We start from the raw sequence: 15711 nt of genomic DNA, 5'->3' as shown, positions 1-15711 counted from the left end.
GTGTGCATAGTTTCCACCAAGATGAAGGGTCGGGTGGAAATAGAGGACATACATACAGTACATTGCACAGTGCAGAGTTGGTACTCTGCTAAACCGAATTCTGTGGAGAAATGTCAAAATAAAATTTTCTTTGTGAAATGAGATTACTGAAATGCGATATAATGGTGGAGAAGGCATATTTTTACTGACTTTGTTTGCTGAACAGTGCACCAGTCACCCATTTCTACTACAAATGTTGTAGTTCTTGTCCTACCCATATTTTAAATCATATATAGGTGAATAACGAGGTCCATGGCACTGTCATCGCCCCGGAGCGCCTGCATTTGGCTTGCAGGATGCTTGAAACCGCACCCTGGAACACTGACCAAAGAGTGCTTAGAATGCTCCAGGAGCAATACTCTTAGGACATTATTCTGATTGACATGCAGTGTTGCGAGGTTCGCAGTGCTGTGTGTGCTTTTCCGCCCGACCGCAGCTCGAAATTGCTGCCACCCACTATTCGCAGCCCTAATTTGCCCGCATGGCTGTGAAAAGATGTTTTGCATAAACATCCATTTGCAGCCTATGGGGCCAAACCTACATCATTCGATGGCCAAGGACCATCGAATGATGTGGAAAGTACACGCATATCTAAGTGACTTAGATATGCGTGCACCCTCAACAGGAACTGGGCAGGCAGCTGACATCCAGTGATGTCAGCTGCCTGCCCCCCGCACCTGCATCACGGCCGCATTAGCATAGGAATGCCCAGCGTTTTCATGGGAACACCCATGAAACGCTGGGCATTCCCATGGGCGTGACTATCCACCACCACCCCATGCCCCTCACCCGTAGTGTTGGGTGCTTGCACCTGGCGAACACCCTGTTCGCACTTCATAAACATCGAGCTTGCATGGGAACTCACATGCGATCGAAGCAACCACAATACCCCCCTTTATTCCGGATGCCAGTTAAGTCTCATGTTCAAGGGCGGGACTGGCACAGGGTGGAAAATTACCCTCTTACAGTGCTAACCCTACTTGCTGATTTCCTTGCTGTCTCTACAGGAGAGCGATTGCTGATGACCATATGGGCATATGGGAGAGCCACCCAGGAATCAGGAGTCTCCTGGATGTTCAAGACGAGTAGGTAATTATAGTTACTTTTAACGTAGGCTTAAAGTAGGCTTTTATGGTATGCACTACGGGGCCTGATTCAGACCTGTTCACTAGGCTGCGTATACGCCCGCCAAAAATTACCACAATTCCCAGTAAGAATAAAATTAGAATAAGACGAATGTGCCCATCATTGGGCCTGCTGGCATATGCAGCCATAAGATGATGATGGGGGTGAGATGATCTTCATACCCAGCATTAGGAAATGATGCACCCAATCAGTCCTCATGCATGTGCCCAACATGGCCAGTTATCATGTGATCCAGAGCTCATTTCAAGCAGCATGGTCGTCCCTTGTAAGGTCAATTTAATATTTACTAACAACTTAATGAATATTTTTTCTAGTTTTGCTGAGCTATTTTTGCTGATTGGTTCCCATTATTAGGCAAAAGTTACACCCAAATGCAATGTCAGTATGTATGTGATACACAAGCTATTACAAGGGCATAATTCAATGTAAATTTATTTTTGAGCTATATATTAAAGTGTATAAAATGCATGTTCACCAAAATCACCAGCCTGATGAGCTTCGGAATATGAGCCATGAAAATCAATCTAGAAAAAATATCAGGAATATTCGATTATTGTAAGGTCATGGGGAGTAATTTTCCTTTAACAAAGTTATGTAGCAGTAAAAAATTATTGAGAGAAAATGAATACCGATAATTCAAATGACAAATAAAGGAGGTTTCTAAGCTCTTCTTTTATGAATTGATCCTTCATTATAAATTTTCTATACTCGGGGCATTAAATAATGGTCTGTGAGATTCAGACACGGGAACCATTGGTTTTGCCTTTTAAATGATTTCCACTTTAAAAACACGGACTAACCAGCCCGGGAATCACACCAGTGCCTGCACGTCATCCGCAGAGTAGTGGTATAAAATTGAAATTGCAAATACATTAACATATGTATACTCACTTTCCCCATGGCTCTTAGGAATCCTTGGTCAATGCCTAGGCTGTGCCAGCTCACATCGGCCACCATATGGGAAGCTATACCAAACACGAAAGCTACCAGCTTCTGAGCTTCCTGTATCACAGAGAAAAATAACATTATGGGTGCAATTTAATAGGATGAGAGATTCAGAAAGTGAGAGATTTGGTAAGAAATCTTCAGTTTTTGTTAAAGTGGCAATCATTTACACTGCAAAATCAAACTGGATTTGCAGTGTAAATAATTATAACTGGAGATTTCTTACCAAATCTCTCACTTTCTGAATCTCTCATCCTATTAAATTTCACCCTATATTCTAATGAACTATTACAGCAGCCATCATTTCATCCACTCATTCAAAGAAATACATTTGCCATGTGATAATATTCAGTGTTCTGACATATGTACCTCATTCCATGGCAGTGGATAATTTCTTCTGATGTAATTAACACTGGTCTTCAAAAATGGTGTCCAATGTGAATCTTCTGATACATCACGGTATCTCCCTGTGATGTAGACACCAAACAAATAAACACGTCAGTCGTATACGTATCTCCAGCAAATGTTGTTCCCTCAATGCATGTGACTGATTTTAGACATGGAATTAGACTATTTTATTTATCTATAAAAGGTGCCAATGACAGATACTGATTGGCCCCTAGTGTCTGATAACATATTATTGAGCACAGCTACAAATCTGATCTGGCCCACTCAAGTAGGTCTGCAAATAATGAAACTCTTACTGCAAGCATGTCCAAACTGTCACCCTCCAGCTGTTGTGAAACTTCACATCCCAGCATACCTTGTCATAGTTTTAGCATTCCCTAATAGCCAAACTGTGGCAAGGCATGATGGGAATTGTAGTTTCACAACAGCTCGAGGGCCACAGTTTGGACATGCTTGCCTTATTGGCATACCTATCTTGTGCATGTGCAGAATGAGTCCTGTGATCACGCTGGCAGTGTCCGACAGCTGCAGCTTTAATGACAGGTTCGCTGTTTGCGGATGGAGAGGGAGTGATGCTGGCCAGCATTTCCAAAATTTGGGGCATGTTGCCCCTATTTCAGGCCAGTGCGTTTGCTGATGCATATTTCCTGGCCTTGTTTATTCAGTTGATCAGAGACAATAAAAATGAGGCAAACTAACTCAATCTCATGCTCTCTACACTCCGATGTGGATTGAAAAAGAAGACTATACTGTAGCTCACACTTACCCCTTGCTCTGTCTTTTATTTCCATGGTGGCATGATGCACGGCTATGCTCCTGTGACTCATGGCTATGCCCCTGTTTTATTTGTCCACACAAGTTCCCAATGACTAGTTCTGAATTGATGGAAGGTGTGGTAGCTCAACATATAGGCAGGAGGGAAAAGTTATGATTTTATAAAACTGGTTCAAAAGAACGCATGTGTAAGTGCCCCACTGCATTGTTTTGCACAGGGCCTATAATGCTCTTATGACAGTCTTGATGACCCCACTATCTAACAAATCTGGCTATGCCTCAGCATGAATGAAATGGTGGAACAAAGAAAACGGTTGCAACACATGTTTTGCTACTATGGAACTTTTTCATGACTGATCCAATTGTCAGCATTGCCTGGGATAAATGTATTTTTTGTGGACCAATCAAATTCTTAATTCCAATCACGTGATAATTCTTTCAAATTAAATAGCTTTATTCCTCATTGGATTTTTGAACCCACATGATACCTACGTCTGCCAGTTGGAAACTGCTATGCATAAGAGCTGCCTGGAAAAATGTCTATAAGAAGAGGCAAGTGTGGGATTATAAGCCACACCTCTTATTATTATGCCCAAACAAATACTGTATTATATACACCCCACCAAAAAGTGTTACTATAATGCAGGAAACATTTCTTTAAAAGGAATAGGTTTCTCACCTTGCATGCAGAGGCCCTGATAGAACGCATCCGGGTAAACACTCCCAGCCTGGAACGCATCTTGATTTTTCTGCAACAGCTGGTAAAATATTGCATTAGATTAATGCCAAATATATAAAATGGAACACATTGGGTGGTACATGAGATCTGTTATAAACAGGCTCTTTTTTCACTGAGGATGAGGAATACATCTAAAAAAGATCTATTGGAGACGGATGTTTGTCACTCGCACAGGACTTTCCTCTCATAAGAGGAACAGATCGGACCCCCCAGAGGTGACCACGTTTGATAAATGTTATTTCAACAGTTGGGGAGGTGTGCTACCACTAAACAACAAAATTGGAATTGACTGATATTTCAAGAAGAAAAGGAGAAAAGGGATGTCACTGGTGTGGTGCACCTTAAAGATATTCTTACAATAAAATGTAACCTTTATTAGTTAGTTTAAAACTAGTGAAATATAAAACACACACAAAACATGATGAAGAAGTGTGTTAAAATACGGTGGCTTCCTGGCAACGCACTTACAATTGATAGTGGTATATATGTGTTTGTTTCTCGGGTTCTTATAATTGACACTTGATAAGTAAATATATTATAATATTGGTGTCTCGTGTTACTGCCTATTCATAACTCCTCATATCTCCACTTGTGCAAAATCAGTGTTATATGATGCCAAAATTCCTATCGTGGTCTTTTAGAAAGATCAAGAAATGAGTCATCATAGAGAAAGGTTCAGATAATATCCCTTAATACTGCAACAGTTTGTATGTTGCAATCTGCGTATATGTATAACTAACAATTGTTGCAACCACTCTGGTTTGGCAGGGATTGCTGTAACCTGAAGATAACTGGTAAGATAGTATAACGGCTTACTGAAGTAAGACCGTTTTACCCAGAACTGTTGTCTTATGATCTATACAAGCCATGAATTAGGGCAAAATATTATTGGGGATGTAATCTCATTCATTCAGTGACCAAAATAGTCCCACTGATAGAAGTACCCTCCCGGAGTGATGTATAATGTATTGTAGTTGGCACTTATATGTCGACTGAGCCAGTTGTAAACTGGTAGCAGGGGTGTTAAATTCCCTCTGGGACAGTTGTCCCTATGCCCCCAAATTTATACAGTAAGAGCTTTAAAGGAAGCTGTTTGATAAGTGAATGGACTACGTAGCCTCTCAAAGGGCAGGATGTACTAAAGAGAAAATGCGGTAAAACGGGGGTTTTACCTCATTTTCCTATGTACTATTACCCCTCCGGCCCTCTGGGTGGCGATACCCTATAGAAGCCTATGGGCTTCTTTTCGCCGCCCGCCGCATCCCTGCCACCTCGCCGACCCCCCCTTTCCCCCTCCCTTTGGCTTACCTTCTTGCAGGTCCTCCAGGACCCCGGAAGGTAAGCCCTTCCTCCCCCTATCAACGCAGCCGGACGTCCTTCCGGCTGCAGGGGGTAGGAGGAGGCGCCGGGGACAGCCTGCTTAGCTGTCCCTGGCGTGTAGGCAGCAGGAGCCGGCAGGGAGGAGAAGGAGACCCCCCGCAGACCACAGTACAGGTATCGCGGGGCTTCTCCGTTACCGCACCACGATGCCAGCTGCATATGTTAGTACGTATGCGGCAGCATCGCGGCGGACACCCGGCGAAGGGTGGCGATGTATATTAATACATCCCGCCCAAACTGTGTGGGAAGCAAGGATTGGTATACAATAGGTTGACCTTAGGTGTTTCCCTTGCTTCCCCGCCACCCCACCCAGCAATCTGAGTATTCGCAGTGGGTGCACACACCCTGTGTATGCACACACTCTGTGTATGCAAATGTGCAGTAACAAAACATCGGATCCTGTGCGAACGTGCGCCAGCAGTGAACAGACCAGAATAAGGTCCATACTGTGCAGATGCTATATGCATTTGCCTTTGTTCACATGAATCAGGATCACCACAAAATTTTAACTGAAGTTAATTTTGGATCCACAGTTTGTTTTCTGAGAGCCAAAACCAAAGGGTTGCTGAATTTTGTAAGGACAATGGAAGGTAATTAATTATCCCTGATTCATTTTTTGCTTTCTGGTGATTTTTGCCCAGTGCTTTATTCCATGCTGTTCAATGATATCACTTTTTTTTTTTCATGTAAAAGACAGGCAAAGTCCCAGATAACTGCCAGCATTGGGGACAACTGAATAGCCGGAGGCAGACTCAGCTGATTAAAGCAAACTAAGTGGGCACTTCAATTGCCTGTGATGCTGGCAATGTAGTACACTAATTAGCAGCCCTTTTTTTATCGTGATTATTTGCATGATTTTTCTGATTAATAGCAATTAATTACATTATTAGGCACATAAGTGCCGCTTACCTACAATCTCTTTGCAAGGGGTTCCATGCACATTTCCAGGGCGGATTACATGCTCATTGCCATAGGGGTTTCCATGCTCATTGCCAGGGGTCCATGCTCATTGCCAAGGGGGATTACATGCTCGTTGCCATAGGGGGTTCCATGCTTGTGGCCAGCAGGAATTACATGCTTGTTGCCATATGGAGGTAAATGTTCATTGCCCAGGGGGAGTTAAAATGCTCGTTGCCCAGGGGGAGTTAAATCTTTTTATTGTGAGTTGATTGGTGCCGTGGAGGTGCAGAGTCTCTGAGAGCATTAGAGACCTTGTGCCCCTCCTGAGAGACCTGGTTTACACCTAACAGTAAACACTTACTGACTGATGAGCTGTATGAAACCCTGATCCTCTCCAGCTCTGCTCTATTACTAGTGCACAAGTAACAGTGGGTACGGCTGTACCTGTGATCTGTCGATAAGCCAGCACGACTGCTTAAGTAACTGGGCTGTTCATAGTCTGAGTCATCCACTGTTATGTGCCTATATAATGCTGCAATATCAACACCTGCACAATTATTTCCTACAGTGGGAACACATCAGCCACTGCCCTGTCTGTGAGAGGAGGTCCTGTCCCCAGTGCCTTCCTCAGTATGACATTTAGTCACGCAGGCTCTGACAGCACCAATTACACTGGCCATGAGCTTCCTTTCATTCATATACAGCTGTGATTCAGGTAGAAATCACAGCTCTGTGAATTAGAGACATGATCATCAGCACTGCCACTAACAAGCAGCAGAACTCTCCTCAGTCCAGCTCAGATGGAAAATAAATGTGGCTGCACGCACATAAGTCAACCCTACCTCCCAGAAGTAAGGAGTAGGTCCCTCAGGCAGTGGGGCCCAACCCTTCTCCCTTTGCTGAGCCAGTTGTAGGACTTTGTTCAAAATGGCTGTGTAGTGGCCCAGGGAAAACTCACTGCTGTTCTGGGCAGCAGTGGGCCCCTTACACCACAGAGGCCCAGATGCAATGCACCTGCTGCACCAATGTTAGTTCCGCCGCTAGCTCCAGCGAATGTCTCTGTTCTCTTCTGAATAGCTACTACACTTGCATTGTCTCACATGCCTGTCGCCTGAGAAATCACAGCTGCATAGGCATTAGTGTACAAATCTGGAGGAGCACATAAGGTTGGCATGGCTGAGGAAAGTGAACATGTGTTAGTGGAGATGGTGTTGAGAGCACTTTACATAACATACATACAGGTCAGGGGAGCAGGATCGATACAAAATTTGCAGATGGGGAGACATAATAGAAAAACATATAAATGAACAAGACATAAAAATGAGGGAAGGGGAAGGGCACAATACAGGATGCAGGGATATATGTATTAAGCCTTGAAGAGAGTTAAAGTGAAAGGAGATAAAGTACTAGCCAATCAACTCTGTCATTGTTCAAACACAGCCTATAATATAGCAGTTAGAAGCAGATTGGCTGATAATTTATCTCTGTCCACATTATCTCTCTACAAGGCATAGTACATAGATCACACAGTGCACAGTTCTGCATTAAATATCATGCTATTGGCCATGCAGCCCAGCTGTCCAGAAGATATTGCTTGCCACTGAAAAGATGCACAGATTGGCAGAACACGCAGGCCGATAGGTGATTCCAATGAGAATGTTCTAGTGTGTACCCAGCTACAGAAGCATACGGATGGCCATCAGCCAATTCAAAATAATTTATGGTTTATGGCCGATATCGAATACTTTTTCCATCGATTAGGGAGAACCAGATGTTTCCCTCCATCGATGGCACAGCAAAACAATGTTTTTTTGTTTTTTTTTTCAAAGTGCCGGGGCATGGAGCATAGCTCTACCCCCTGACACCCACGAAGCCCAGCCCCCATGTTTGATTGGTCCACAGGCCAATCAGTCAAACACAATGGATGACCATTGATAAGTAAAAATATTGATGGTCATCCATTGCATAGGTTAGCACTATTGATGGCCAGTTGCACTATTGCCATCGATGGCAATGGCAATGATGGCCATCCCTACAGAGGCACTCTGCACTGTCACCCCTGCCTCAGCTGAAAAGGAGTCATGGTCTGTTTCAGATGGGGCGTGGCCTCTCCGGAGCCCATTTTCCTCACATCGGGGGGTGTGGCTTGCATCCTGAGAGATGCTGGCTTCCTCCACATACGGGGCTAATCTGCATTGGTGGCACTTTGGTGTTGTTCCATTTGAGAGTGTCACACCCCTGGCACCTAGGAAGTGCCACCACTGCCCAGCTATAGTACAAAGAGTCCATAGAGTTCTGTGAATTTTTGTATATACAGACTAGAGGAGGATATAGAGACTACACTAAACAGGACATATAGATGGGTGATATGTGGCAACCTATATTTCACCCTCCAATTCAAAAGCTTTCTATGCCACTGTTTATAGGTACACAGAAAACACATAGTACATTATTTATTTAAATATGTCTTAACAAAAATACAAATATACCTCTCTGTAATTTACTTTCCCCCCTGTATGGTTGAAATACTCCAGAGCTCGGTGAGCTGTAAAAAGACATAAATATATAAATGTATCATTTTTTAAGCAGTTTCCTTATGTCATAAAACTTTCTTTGTACTGGTTATATAGGCTGCTTTCTCACGGACATCCAATACGCTCGGTGATTTAATATGAATCTCCAGGACCACCATTAGAAGGAGGGGTCTGTGGATACTTTTTTTTGGACATCATTGGTGTCATTTCAGTTGTGAGGCCAGTCAGCCAGTAGGAGCATGCAGATTAGCAGCCAATCAGGAAGCTGCATGCACCTCTGACTCCAGGCCCAGAACTATTAATAACGTTTTAATAAATACACAATTTTTGCTAAAAAGACAAATATAAGAACAGAGTGCTCACATTGTAACCAGTTTTTCCAGACTCACCAGTAGATTCCAGATAGTTTGCCAAACTAAAAGCTAGAACATAGAAATGTCTCGATAGTAATGCACTATAGTATTAGGAGATTTGTTAAATAGATACCTGTATTGCTTTTTTGATGAAATTGGTTTGGAAGCCACTAATATTTACCATATACTAGGAACACCTCTCTTTAGTGAATTGTGAAACAATGCTGTTCATTTTAAACCATTTGGCCCCCCTTGTCTTAAGTGCTACAAGCTACCAAAGCCTTCCAATGCCTTAATCCAGCTCTGTGATATAGAAAGTAATGTAAACTGTAATTGCAAGCATATTATGTATAGATGTATATAGTGGATGTAGGAGGAGTATGGTATATTGGGTCAACAAAGTCTAGGTCGACACCAAAAGCTCACACAAGCAAAATATCTACATGGAAAAGGTTGAAGCATGAAAAGATCAACAGGAATTTTTACAGTTTTTTTTATACGGTATCATTGTCAACAACTGATCACATGGACACCCACAATGTTTTTGGCCAGATGCCTTGATAGTGTCCTGCTCAGCACACTTCACCATTCCCAATAAGAGTCCACATGGATGTTAAAGTATTTAAAAGTAAAAAAATAAAAATGAAGAAAAAACATCCAAAAAAACCTCATGTCAAGCATTTCATGTGTCCACTATAGCCATTTCTGCCTTTTTTTCCTGATGTTGACCTTTAACCCTGTTGACCATATGAGTGTTGACTATATGGTCAACCTACCATGCAGATAGCGTGCATCAGCCCCAGGTCATACAGCAGTGTACCATGTACCCAGAGGTGTCGACAATCCATCCACAGAGAAGGCCAAGGGCCCACCTGATTTGGTGGTGGCCTTGCACCACGCCTAGCCTTCTCCATGGCCTTGACCGCACCCAGAAAAAAAAGCTGTCAGCACACACCTGCGTACACTTATCTTTGACTTGGCTGTAATACCGCAAATGTGCACCCAACACAGTAACACACTAAGGGCATAACTCCGACCCTGACTGGGCATTCTGTTGTCAGACTGATCTTCTATATGCAACAATAATGATGATGGCTATGAAGTGAAGATTATGGCTGGAAATAGTCTGGCTGCGTATATTTTCACGATGTCGGAGTAATTACTATCAACTTGTTCTATTATTGCAGAGATACGTGATCACAAATATGGATTTGGATTTTGTTCTTTCCTAACAAAAAACTTTAACCAGCTTAAAAAGATAAACTACAGTATGATATTACACTGGAAAACGTTTGTTGTCATCTAAAACTGGAAATATCATTTTTAAAAAAGTGTATTTATTATAGAGAAATAGATGGTAAATGGAAAAATGGAAAAGGGATGTTCTACATGAACAAAAATGACATTTATTATTTAAATGAACTCTTCTCTAGACTTCATATATAGGACATTTTGCATATTGTGTTTTTGGGGTTCTCAGACAATAAAACACTTTCACTTACCTATCTCTATATGTGCTGAAATTCCACATGGTTCACCTTGTTGTAAAAAAAGTGATAAAACCAAAAGTAATGTAATGTGACCAGTCATTATCTTCAAATGACCATACAGTGTGTGTCACATGATGGGTGAAACCTCTCCACAAATAGGGGGTTATTCTAGTTCACTCTTTCTGACAAAATCCTTCTTAGATGGACAAAACCATGTGCACTGCAGGTGGGGCAGATGTTACTTGTGCTGAGAGAATTAGATTTGGGTGGGGTTTTACTTCAAAGTGAAATCTATATTGCAGTGTAAAAATAAAGCAGCCAGTATTTACCCTGCACAGAAACAAAAAAACTCACCCAAATCTTATTCTCTCTGCACATGTTACATCTGCCCCCCTGCAGTGCACATGGTTTTGTCCTTTTAAGAAGGATTTTGTCAGAAAGAGTGAACTAGAATAACCCCCATAGGGAGAACAACCTTTGGAGTCTGATGTGCTAATCGTACAGGGACAAATATATTGACACAAAAGTTAAATTTTTAACCAGACACCTTGGAAATATGCACTTCCAAAAAAAAAACACATCTACTGCCATACTTACTGTATATCCAGAGGGAGACATTTGTCTGCTTTGTTTTCACACATATTGTACTTTTTCAACTTTGTTATCCTCAACTTAATGAATTACTGTAGGGCACATTCTTACTAAATCCCAAGAGAAATTAGTGGAAAAAGTAAATTCTCAAGTAACTAGCAGTCCTGAAAAATTGTCTCATTCATGAAAAGAGTTGTGTTGTCATGTAGAGTTTTGATAAAAAAAAAAAAAAACACTATATGCAGCATAGTAACATAGTGTTTATCATTGTCACATTATTTAGCTGATGTTTATGGGTTTAATACATACTTGCCTGTCCAGAAGGCTCACAAAACTGAGTATCCCTCTCGAATAGCGGGGCAAGTGTACAGCATCCCCTTGGAGCACCGGCACCCCCTTCTCTTGGGCTCCCACTTACAAGTGAACACACTGATGATGTGATTCAGCGCTGTATAACAGGGGTGGGGCAATGTTCATGCAATAGCGTCTCCATACCCCACACAAAGTGAATCTTCCTGCTGTCCACTCCTCCTGCACCAACCACACTGCCTTCTCCCAAAAAGAGGGTTAAAAAATACCCTGTAGTTTGTATGTTTCTTCCACAAGATTTTCTCTTGCATTACAATGCATACTTGCCTACCTTCCTGGAATAGTTGAGAGGCTCCCGAAAGTTGTGTGGCCCTCCCTAGGCAAGTTCGAAGCACCCCCTGGACAACCCACTTCCAGAGCATAGGTGGGTAGACCAAGGGGGACCCGACTGATTTGCACTAAAGCGCATTATTGTAGCCCCCCCCCCAGTGCCTGTTCTTACGGTGCTTTATAGTGGGGGTGGAGCCACAATGATGCAATCATTTGGCCACACCCCAAGCCCATCTCCCCCTCTGGCCACGCCCCCTATACTTTGACCAGACTACCCCTTCCTGGAGGAGGGTGCTGAATAGTCGGTATGTATGCTGCAAGGTCATAGTGCATGAACTTTAATGAGTGTATTAGGGCCCATAGGTTCTCAAGCTTGGTCCTCAGGACTCCAAAAAGTTCATGGGGTGCACCAATATCCGCTGCCCCACATCACCGGCATTTGCCAGGTACCTCATAGTTAATAATCGCATATTCACTAACATATTAACGCAAAAGACAGCTCTTGCAATAAGAGCTGTCCTTTGCAAAGTGGCGCTGGCCTTCTGGGTCTGAGACCCGGGCATCCCTCTGTGCATGGGCAGAGCGACTGCGCTGTTCGCGGAGCATGCTGGGAGGGATCCGTGATGGATCCTTCAAATACCGTGGCGGAGAGAAGCCCATAGGAATTAGGGCTGCCATCAAAAATAGTGGTACCAGTACAAATAAAAGAGGCAGGGTCGGCGCTACCCACTCAGCAGCTCCTGCAAAGCAGGGAGGCACCATGCTGAAAAAGGCGCTGTCTCCCTCCCTGCTCCGCTAAAGCTGCCTCAGCCCTCACTGTCACTGCCTCCTGCACGCCGCCCGCAGCGCCTGTCTGACAGCGGGCGGCAGTATGGAGAGGCTCAGCAGCTCCCTGCACCGCACACACACTGTCCTCCTCCTGCGACCTGCCCTCTCTTCCTCACGGACACTTGCACTGAGGCATGTAGCGCTGTCTGTGAATGCCTGGATGACATGTCATGTCTGGATCCGCCCCCTACCCATTGCTCCCTGCGCCTGTCAGCTGTCAATCAAATGACGAACAGGCAGCAGCGCTGCCTCCCCCTCCTTCCCTCTTCTCAGTGTGCTGTACCAGTTCCGCTGCCAGTCCTCAACACTCTGCTCCCTCTATCTACTCCCCTCTTCTTCCATCTCCTCCTTCTCTCCCCTCCTTTCCCCCTCAGTCACGAGTGCTGCACATGCATGCCGTGCAATGCGATCTAGCCCATAACGTATGCGATTCTCGCAGCGTGTATGGGCACCTTTAGTGCCTGCAACATTTTGCGGACACAGCACTGAGATGGTGTATGCATACATGTACATGCACCCGAGATCCTCCATAGGATCGCATGTTGCATACACTCCCACAATCGGGCTGCAGCTTGTTGCAATGCCAATGTGAAAGGGCGTAAAATTTATGGTTTGCAGGAGGGCGCTGGACACCCTAGCACAAGCCCTGAAAAGAGGTAGGGCCTCTCACCTCCTACTGCCCCCCCCTCCCTTTCCACCACCACCACCAAAAGTGGGGGGGTGGAGTAGAGACACCAATGTGGGGGGGGGGGGGGACCAGTAATAGTAATGGTGACAGTGTGACAGACTGAATGGGAGGAGAGGCAGGGATACCTCTATCCAAAGCAGCAGAACATTTTCATCTTCAATGCACTGTGTGGGGATGGGGGAGAAGAACTGCAGGTCAAACAACTATGGAGGTATACCTTGGTCCTGCAGAATGTGCTACTGATTCACAATATCAGAAGATCACAATCCCTGTGTAATTAATGATTCATTCAAATCACTATGGCCAGCACTAGCAACAGTGAGTGTTATGATTAAATCTTGGCCCCAACTGGGCCTTTTCATATATGCATTGGGCCCTTGTATGGCTCACCTCCAACAGTGTAACCTTCGTAGTGTGCCAAACATGGCTGCCTCAACTGGTATACTTGTGGATGGGATGAAAATTACATGGACCTGGCAGTCTTGTTGGGACCCTACTCTACACTGCAATCGCCCCATTTTGCATCATGTCTTCAAGGAGTAACCCATTCCACCAAGGGTAATCCTAAGCAGTACACAGAAGATGACTGCCTCACATGGTACCTTGTTCCGGGGAATACACAACTCGTGGAAGTTATTATACAAAATGCCTGCACCAATCCTGCATTTTGTTTACTGTGCTCTCAAGGTTTTCTCTTATGTCTGTGACATGTTTATTGTTGTACTACCTAAATCGTATGTATTATGTGCATTGTTTTTGATGTCTGTAAAGCGCCTTGAGTCCTGTTCGAAAAAATGTGCTAAAAATAAAGCTTACTTACTTTTCAGCTGTTAGCGCCTGGGACTCCATTCCTGGCAGTGCACCCCTGACGGTGGCCCTGCCTTTGATGCATCTACATAACAAGGCACCACTCTAGTGTGATGAACTGCCATCCTATGCAAAGGAGTCACCTGTGAATACTTATAACAGATACTCTCCATTGCAGAGAGACAACAATATGATAAGTTTTTTAGAGAAAGAAGGCGATTATCGCCATATCAAATAAATTTAACCAGAACCCGTACAGGTAAAAGTGTGTGTGTGTATAAAGACGTTTTTTCTTAATAAAAACACAGACATTGCTGTAGAATCTGAGGATATGGCAACAACAAGCCATTTTAAACCCAAATCTATATTTTACCCTGCTCACGAAAAAGGTCATTTCATTGAAACGTTTAGTGCTTTAGTACTTGAGAATATAAAAAATGTATCTATCAAAAATACCAAATATAATTTGACTAAGAAAGAAAGACAAGCACTCAAAGATCTTAGTGAAAATAAGGAGATCATAGTGAAACCTGCTGACAAAGGCGGTGGAGTGGTTGTCCTGGATAAAAACTGGTACACCAATGAAGTTATCAAACATCTGGGGGATCAGGAAACTTATCAAAAAATTAGATCAGATTCTACAATAAAGATACAGGAGAAAATAGTCACATTACTAAATAAATATAAAGATTTAGAAGTAATAAAAGAAAAATAATTTAAATTATTGAATATTGAAGGTACCGGTCATATACTTGTTACCAAAAATACATAAAAGTCTGACCCATCCACCAGGACGACCCATAGTGTCCGAGATAAATTCAGTGACCACTAATCTATCGGAATAACCTAACTTCTTTCTACAATCCTTAGTTCAAACTAATCGTTCACATTTAAAGGACACCTGCAGTCTTCTAAACCATCTACCCACGGTCCAGTGGGAGACAGTTTATTATTTAGTTACTGCAGAGTTAGTAGTATTAGTAGTAGTTGGTAGTAGTAGTAGTTTATTTATAAGGCGCCACAAAGTGTACACAGCGCCGTACATAGCAAACAAAAAAGGTGGAGGTAGAGCGGCGGGAGAGGAAGATAAGCCTAGCAGCGGCGTTAAGAATGGATTGGAGAGGGGCAAGTCGGACGAGAGGTAGCCCGGAGAATATATGCTGGTATTGCTGGCGGCAGGTTAGGTTAATTTAGGTGTGAACAGCATTAGGGGACACCTATGATGGGCACCATTAGAACCGGTATCTCTATGTTCACGCAATAAATGCAGCATATATTCTCCATTAGCAATACAGATTTATTGAAGTGATGACCTCCTACCAGCAGACGGCGCCAAATGTGCAAAAAAGGAATTTGGTCTACGGACACTTGATTCGGGAAGATGAGAGTGTCAAGCAGCTGATTGGAGGAGACCGAGGGCTGGAGAGCGGGGATTGGCGAAGGGGTGGTG

General features: G+C 43.4%; 1 protein-coding gene across 2 annotated transcripts in view; it reads right to left on the bottom strand.

The window, feature by feature from the left end:
- The window catches only part of GPLD1 (glycosylphosphatidylinositol specific phospholipase D1), a 76230-nt gene extending 65355 nt beyond the window's left edge, over window positions 1–10875 (bottom strand). For both annotated transcript variants that reach the window (XM_083187837.1, XM_083187838.1), the window contains exons 1-6: window positions 10721–10875; window positions 8821–8876; window positions 3992–4070; window positions 2500–2597; window positions 2077–2187; window positions 1661–1709 (exon numbers count right to left, since the gene is read on the bottom strand). In XM_083187837.1, the coding sequence (XP_083043963.1) occupies window positions 1661–1709; window positions 2077–2187; window positions 2500–2597; window positions 3992–4070; window positions 8821–8876; window positions 10721–10808 (481 nt within the window). In that variant the 5' untranslated portion in view covers window positions 10809–10875. The remainder of the gene's footprint in view (window positions 1–1660; window positions 1710–2076; window positions 2188–2499; window positions 2598–3991; window positions 4071–8820; window positions 8877–10720) is intronic.
- Between the last annotated feature and the right edge of the window lie 4836 nt (window positions 10876–15711).

This window comes from Crinia signifera, chromosome 5, assembly GCF_055691185.1.
Source record: "Crinia signifera chromosome 5, ASM5569118v1, whole genome shotgun sequence".
NCBI classification, from domain to species: Eukaryota; Metazoa; Chordata; class Amphibia; order Anura; family Myobatrachidae; genus Crinia; species Crinia signifera.
This window is presented reverse-complemented; position numbering and strand designations above follow the sequence as displayed.